This window comes from Jatropha curcas, chromosome 3 (assembly GCF_041381405.1).
Source record: "Jatropha curcas cultivar XTBG-Jc1 chromosome 3, XTBG_Jcur_1.0, whole genome shotgun sequence".
Lineage (NCBI taxonomy): Eukaryota > Viridiplantae > Streptophyta > Magnoliopsida > Malpighiales > Euphorbiaceae > Jatropha > Jatropha curcas.
Window position 1 is genome coordinate 8,190,566 of NC_143153.1, and position 8,350 is coordinate 8,198,915.

Here is an 8,350-nt window from a genome sequence, read left to right on the forward strand (position 1 = left end):
GAAGTACCTTCTTGGTATTTGAAATTCATCAGCTTCGTCAAATAAAATAATTGGTTGTTGCCGGATTTTGAGGCATATAGCTGTTCAAGCTTATCCCATAATGTTCTCGCATGAGTCTTGTTACAAATGTGGTTGTATACATTATCATCGACAAATTGTCAAATATAACCACAAACTTGTTTATGCTCGAAAGCCCATTCTTCATCAGTCTTGTCTTCCGGTTTGCTTGAACCAAACACGGTCAAATGCATCTTGGTTACCATAAGGAGATCTCTCATTTTATTTCTCCATATATGGTAATTTGCGCCATTTAGACTGATCATTTTGCTCGTTCTAGCTTCCATGACTTTTGAGTGAATAGTAACCGTATATATGAATAGTACTAGTATACAAAAATAGTAACTGTGCACGTAAATAGTACCTGTATGCGTGAATAGTACTATACGTGAATAGTACTATACGTGAATAGTGATGGGCTTAACAGTGACGGGCTCAGCAACAGTAACGCCAATAGTAACTATTCACCATCAACCACGAGTTACTATTTTACTATTCATCACTAAGTCGATTATTTATTTTCACCAGCGGACTGCACCAACGGACTCGTCGTAATTTTCTCGTTTTCGTGGTATATTTATTTTCAAAATATATCCACAGATCTGGTACAGCTATCAATCTGGTTGGACCGACCGAAACCTTCAGCTCTGATACCACTTATTAGGATATCGGCAATAAAGTTACGAGAATAATTACGCAGCGAAAAAATAAAAATTGGGACACACAAAAATTTACATGGTTCACCCTCAACTGTTTAGGGCTACGTCCACGGGACCAACTCCAAATATTTCTTCCACTATGAAAAATAGTAGGCTTAGAGAGTAATACAAAATAGTGGCACTCACAAGTATTTCCCAAAAAAAAATACCCTAATAATCTTTACTATTTTCTAAAGAACCCTCTTAAAATTGAAAACTCTACCATTCTCTCAGTTGGTATATATAAAATGAGGAAAATCCTCTCCTATAAATAGGAGAGGAAGACGCGTATAAAACGCATTTTCTACTAATTTTTTTTTTTTAAGCATGTGAGTCTCGAGTAGGCACCGACACCACCAACCAAAGAATTTGTGGGTAAGCTTGTGAGTCCACTTGAGTAGGTACGGACACTACCAACAAAGAATTTGTGGGTCCCACTTGAGTGGGCACACCACAGCAAGTCCACTATGTTTATCTACATATTCCTCCAATTCTGAACTTAACCCTTATTTCAATTCTCTCTTTCCTCCTCCATCACCACCATGTCCGGCGGAAAACGACGGAGGATCAACGCCAATTTTGAAGATCTTCCAAATGAAATTGTATATGATATTCTTTCTAGATTACCCATCTCTTCGTTAGTACAATTCAAATGCGTATGCAAATCTTGGCGCACCTTAACCCAAGATCCTAATCTTGTTTCTCATTATCTTTCTAGTACAATCAAGAAAGATCCTTGTTTAGTTCTTCACGGCCATTTTCCTATCCGAAACCAGCTTTACTTTATAGATTTTGCTGCGGACCAGGAGAAGGACAAAGTTAAGAGATTAAACGCGCCGTTTTCTCCTGTAATGCCGGAATTCGACGTGGTAGGCTCATGTAATAGTTTGCTTTGTTTAGCTGACTCGTTGTATCATGATTCTGTGTATATTTATAATCCTTTTTCAAGAAATTACTTAGAGTTACCGAAATCTTTAAACTATTTAGACCAAGAAGTGGTTTTCGGGTTCGGATTCGATCCCAAAAGCTATCAGTACAAAATAGTAAAGATTATTTACTACAGAAATGGCCATGGCGGCGGCGGTCATCCTCGTGCTCGAAGACTTGTTTACACACAATCAGAAGTTCAAATTTTAACTCTCGGCGACCGTGAGTGGCGGAGTTTAGGTAAAATAGCTTATCAGCTTGTTCGGCCAGCGGAGGCTTTAGTTGGTGGAAGACTTCATTGGGTAAGCAGAATTATAAGGTACAATCCAGTTCGGAGGATAATCTCATTTGATTTAGCGGATGAGAAATTCGAGGAGGTTCAAAAGCCGGAGTGGGGTCGCCTGGGTGAGCGGAGTTATAATCTTGTGGTGTTAAAAGGGTGCCTCTCAGCTGGGGTTTATTGTTATGATGAAAGAATAGAGATATGGGTAATGAAAGAGTATAATGTGAAAGAATCTTGGGTTGAAGAATATAGCATTGGAAGTTACATGCCAAAAGGGTTGAAGCAAAATCTTGGAAGGCCATTTTTAAAGATTTGGAAAAACTTATGGAAGGGAAGAGTTGTTAGTGTTTTAGGAGTTTTAAAGAATGGAGAGGTTTTGTTGGAGTATAAAAGTCGAATTCTTGTTTCTTATGACCCAAATCTTGGAAAATTTAAGGATCTTTCATTACAAGGAATACCGCAATTGTTTCAAACAATTGTTCATGTTGGAAGCTTCAATTGGATTGATAGTCCTATCGATCGATCGATTGATACATAGAAGAAGGAGAAGAAAAAGAAGATGTTCATGTTAGTGAGTTGATTCTTATACTTCAAATCATCAAAAAAAAAAAAAAAAAAAAATTTATATTATTGTGTTTCATGTCTTCATTTATGTAGTTTTATTACATTAAGTTGCTTACATGTTTAATCAATTTACTTCTTTTTTTTTATATATTGAAAAAAAAAATGATCTATTGATTATTAGAAATAGATTTTAATTCTCTATTTATTTGATTATCTTGTTCAAAGTTATTAAAGTTTAAATTTACTTATGTTAACTAGATTGATGATTTTTCTATAAATGCATATTTGTGAATTGATGATGTTTCTCGAATTTGAATTAAAAATTATATTTGGAAAAGCGAGAGGTAACGGAGAAATAATTGAAATAAATTTAATTACTACATAAAATATAATGTAATTTTGATGTCTAAAACTAGTAGACACATTTGAAAAATAAACATTATGTTTATACATTTTGAAAATTCTTTATCTCTCTATCTATCTCTTTTGAATTTTTCAAAATTCCATAAATATGTAAAACAGTATTGCTCAAAAATTTACTTCATCAAATAGTAATTAAAAAGTTGTTATTGAAAACAAATCATAGAGAAGATGGAAAGGAAAAAGTCAGAAGTTAGCAACGAAAAATTACCCTATTTTTTAGAAAAGAAATGTTGAGCATCATGACTAAATTATGTTGAAATAGAAATATCTTTGTTTTATGAGGGTTTGATCTTACCCAAATATCTTAATTATTAGAAAAATAATATTGGGGTTGGCAAGTGAAAATGGTATTTGATTCATTGACCATTACATAGAGAACCTCACATCACCCACCAAAAATAAAAAAATAAAAAGGGCCATAAGCATTGCTAATTTTTCTACACAAACCAACCCACCAGCACAATAACAATTGTATACTAACAATGAGAAAATAAACTAAATTAAGAAACACCTTTAGCTATGCCTTTTTAACCAAATAAAACATTTGCACAAGAAAGCTATCTTAAAGCCACGCATCAAGAACAAGAAAAAGCTCCAAATGGCTTAGCAACACAATATACAAAGGTTCCCTTTGAATATTGGAATTCCTTTTCTTCGAAAATTATTTGCAGCCCCTAAAAGAACCTTGCTTTGACAAACCTTTTCCCTATTTTAATTTCTATTATGCCTAACCATCCTCTCATGCCTTGTGCTTTAATGTTTTTTGCACCTTTATCTTCTTTTTCTTCCTCCAATCATGAAGCAAATTTTTTTTCTTTTCTTGTTTCAACTTTCCACATTTTGGGTTATACACAATTTAAGAATCGAAACAAAACTCACCTACTTGCACATTAAGATATTTTTCAGATCGATTTTAATACATTTTTATTATTTCATATCGATTTTAAGACTAATTGATTAGTTTTTACAAACTGAGCCGAATCATCAAGAATTTCAATCTAAACTGAGTAAGTTAAAAATATAGAATCTTTTTTGAGCTGTTGATTGAATCGAATGAAATGAGTCGATTCGATTTTTGGTTCAGCTCAATCGGATATTTTACACAGCTCGCTAGTGTGTTTCTTGTTATGCTTTGTTCTCTCATCCACTGTCATTGCCTTCCAGCTATATTATATGTATTAGAAAACAACATATATATCATCTAATGCATGACCAATTTCACATTAAATGATTCTAAATTACACAACTATTCTCATAAATTTTCACACCCCCAATATATTTTAATGGAAAGATTATCATTATGAATAGTATTCGTGAATAATATTTTAATAACACCAATATAAAAATCTCTCTCCAATAAAAAAAAAAAAAAAAAAAAACTTAAAGTACTAATGAGATTTTGGAACTCACGTTCCCATTATTTGCATCTTGAACATAGTTTTGAAGCGTTGTACTTTCACAACAAACATGTCTTAATATAAATTTCGAACAAAAACAAAATTTATTATAGAGGTTAATGTTTCTAAAATCGGATTGAAGATGAAAATGGATTAATGACTGTTCTTTTTTTTTTTTTTAGAAAAATTTATATCAGTGTGAATAATTCAACTAGTTGATTAAAAATGAGTAACTATAACTTTAGAAAATAAAAGTATTATTGTTTTCAATATAACAATTAAGAATTACAAAATGTATATAAGAAATTTAATTTGACCATCTCCCAAAATATTGTGTGTTCCATATATATAGCATTAAAAAAAATTAAATAAAAATAGTTCTGCTTAATTAATTGATATAAAATTTCCTCAAAATCATATGATACAGATATATTAGTAAAAACAAAACCCGATCTCTGTTGACTTGTTATTCATTTATCCTTTTTTTTATTTTTTATTTTTTATTTTTTTGTGTAATGCTTTAAAGACCTCTATGGTTAACAGTAGCATTGAACTCAATCTTAGGTATGCTTGATTTCAAGGATTATTCCATCATATTTAGGCACATTGCCTTTTGTTAGCAAGCTTCGCACCACATTAAGGATTATTCTATTTTTCTATTCGGATACACCATTCCGCTAAGGTGTATAGGCAGCTGTGAGCTCCCATTGAAAGCCTTGGTATGCACAAAAGCTTTCAAATTTTTTTGAGCAATACTCTCCACCTCGATCAGTTTGGAGAGTTTTAATGGTCTTTTCTATTTCATTTTCCACATGAGCTTTGAAATTTTTGATTGCATTAAAAGTTTCTGATTTCTTCTGCAAAAAATAAACCCAAAATTTTTTAGTATAATCATCAGTGGAGGTCATTAAGTATCTTTTATCTTTATTCGAAGTTGGATTACTTGGTTCGAGATGTCGGAATGAACCAAGTCTAGCACGTGCTTTGCTCTCCATGACTGACCTTTTGGAAATTGTAAATGAGGTTGTTTGCTAACAACACACTCTTTACAAACCTGAGAGGGAAAGACAATATGAGGAAGATCGATCATCATATTTTTTTATTGGAGAGTTTTTAATCCACCAAAATTTATATGGCCATAATTGCGAAAATACCAAAGCCATGAAGGATTCGTTAATTCTGTTAACAAGCACGATTGGGTAGATTGGACAGCTTGAATTTTTAATGGGAACCACTTGTTTGCACTTATTTGCATAATGGCCCTTTTCACAAGCATTCTTTTGAAGAGTTATCACATAATCCTTTTCTTGCAACTAACTAGCACTTAACAAATTATTTTTCAAGTCAGGAACATAAAATACATTAGAGATAGTTTCTACAAAACCATTCTTGGATTTAATTTTAACTTTATCTTTTCTCATTACATTTACTTTACAATTGTCACCAAATCTCATAGTAGTATGAAAACTTCCATTTAAATGAGAGAAAAAGAACTTACTACCACACATGTGATTGCTGCACCCAATATCCATATACTAAACATCAGAGTCAGCTTCTTCATTAGAGTGGACATCCATCAATAGTGTTTCTACCTCTTGACTTTCTGTAAAGTTTGATTTCATCGCCTTCTCTTTGTCATTAGGCAGTTTAGTATGACATTCAAAGCGACAATGACAAGATTTATGACATATGTAGCATTCAATATGAGATTTATCATGTGGCTCATCTTGTCCTTTTTTGCTTTGCAATTGGTCACCTTTGGAATTGTGGTTTTACCAATTCCCATCTCTATAACTTCTCCCTCTGCCTCTACCTCTACTTCTTCTTCTAGAATTTGAGGATGGAGGAAGAGTTGACGCCTTTGTTCCTTGCTCATATGTTGTTGAGCTTCGTGCACCTTTTGTTCATGGACCAATAAAGAATTTTGGAGTTCATCAAGTGAGAGCCTGTCTATGTCTTTGGATTCTTCGATTGAGCAAATAACATAATCATACTTTGGTTTTAGTAAGCATAATATTTTCTTTACAACATTGACATCTTCCATCCTTTTGCCATGGAAACGCATTATGTTTGCTATCCCCATGGTTTTGCCAAAGTAGCTGGCAATAGACTCTCCATCTTTCATTTGTAGAACTTCAAAATCTCTTCTTAAGGCATGAAATTGTGCTCGTATCACTCTTGAGGAACCTTTGTAATTGTCTTTCATTGAGTCCTAAATTTGTTTGGAAGTTTCTTTTTCAGAATTATTTCTAGGATGCTGTGATCAATTGACTGAAAGAGAAAATTATTTGCTTTCAAATCTTTTAGCTTCAGCCCTTCCAATTCAACTCTTTTTACTACTGTCAACACCTCACCACCTGCTGGTTCTTCTATTCTAATACTAACAATCTGCCAACATTCTTTAGATTTGAGGAAGTTTTCCATTAGCATGCTCCAATGATCATAGTGACCATAGAAATGAGGAATAGCTGGCTGAACAAAAATTTTTGGATGCCATTAGTGAAAATGCTGCTAAATTTCACTCTAAATTATTTCCCCTCTTTCTCACAAGTGTTTGTCTCTCTCTCTTTTCAAAATACTCATAATTATATCGCATAAGCTCTAATACCACTGTTACAAACTAGGCACAGAGTAAAATAGAAGTGAAATTAATGCTCCATTAGATGTTATTCAACAAGAAGCAATCTTAAATAGGCATACAAAACAACTGAAATTGCAAAATAATAGCAACAAATGGCCTAACGAATAGGAAATCCCAATAACTAAACTTGACTAATTCTTCAACATTTAATAGGTCAAAGTAAAAGTTGAAGATGGTAAAAGGTGTTTTTTTGTAAAAAGTATAGGGTGAGTCATGTATACAATGATTTCTAAATGTTTACCTACAATAATATGTAGGCTTACTAGTTGTTCTGACCCGTTTAACTTAGTCGTTTATACTAGTTGATAACATAAGGGTGAGCAAATTGTCGATTTTGTTCAAACTAAACAGAATCAAAGTAGAAAATGCAGAACCTAAATTTTCAAAAGTGAAACCAAACTAAAAGCAAGTTGGTATTTAAATCGAATCGACTGGAACTGAACAAGTCGGTCCAATCTTTTTTGGCATATCAGCTCAATTTTAAGCCTAACCAATTAATTCCTATTAAATAGAGTTGAACCAAATAGTAGGTTTATTTCAAATTGAGTAAACTGATCAAGTCAACTCCTATCAAGTAGGTTGACCGAACCAAAATGAGTCTGTTTGGTTTGGTCAGTTGATATGCACACCCTACTAATACCTATTGTTGATAGTTGATAGCTAGTAGTTGTTAGCAGTTAGAAGATGAATTTTAATGTTTGGTAAAGTTTTTGTAGTGGTTGCTATTAAAATGGAAAATCACCATCAAGTATAAATATATATTTCTAAAATTTTTAAGTATATATTATTTCTTATTTTAATGTACATAAATAAAGAATAATTTAAAATTTTTGAATAATATTAATAAAAATTTATTATTTTAAATAACTATGAATGAAATGATAAAAAATATTAAATTAATACCATTATTTTATTAGTAATTTTTTTTAAGGTTATAAAGTCTAATACGAAGTGCTCCAAAATATAGCTAATGGAATTAGTTTAGCTATTAACTGATTAAGCAGACATTTGGTTCAATTAATTCATGCACCTAATAGTTGATTTGTACTAAACAATTAGGATGTAAGCGTTTTGTAACTTATAACTAATAGAAGTTCCTAATAGCTGTTAATTCCATCAACTATGTTTTGAAGTTTTTTTCCTATTAGCTTCTAGCTGATTTGAAATTATATTTATTTAGACTCCATTAACCTAAAAAAAACTACTAATTAAATTGTTTCTTTTAAATTAATATTTTTATAATCAGTTTATTTATAATTATTTTAAAATATTAATTTTTTATTAAATATTATTTAAAAATAGTAAGCCTAGTCCTCTTTTATTTTTTTATTCATACCGATTTTGGTATACAGTGATTAGC

The 8,350-nt window shown here is 31.8% G+C and overlaps 1 protein-coding gene and 1 pseudogene across 1 annotated transcript; one reads left to right on the top strand and one right to left on the bottom strand.

The window, feature by feature from the left end:
* The first annotated feature begins 1,244 nt into the window (after positions 1 to 1,244).
* LOC105645381 (F-box protein At3g07870) lies at positions 1,245 to 2,777 on the top strand. Its single transcript, XM_012230971.4, has one exon. It carries the CDS (start codon positions 1,298 to 1,300, stop codon positions 2,501 to 2,503), a length of 1,206 nt encoding a protein of 401 aa, XP_012086361.2. The 5' UTR covers positions 1,245 to 1,297; the 3' UTR covers positions 2,504 to 2,777.
* Positions 2,778 to 5,721: 2,944 nt separating this feature from the next.
* LOC149497470 (uncharacterized) lies at positions 5,722 to 6,996 on the bottom strand (annotated as a pseudogene).
* Between the last annotated feature and the right edge of the window lie 1,354 nt (positions 6,997 to 8,350).

Excerpts from the sequence above, each read along its gene's own strand:
- LOC105645381 (XM_012230971.4), top strand. The coding sequence starts at position 1,298 with ATGTCCGGCGGAAAACGACGGAGGATCAACGCCAATTTTGAAGATCTT.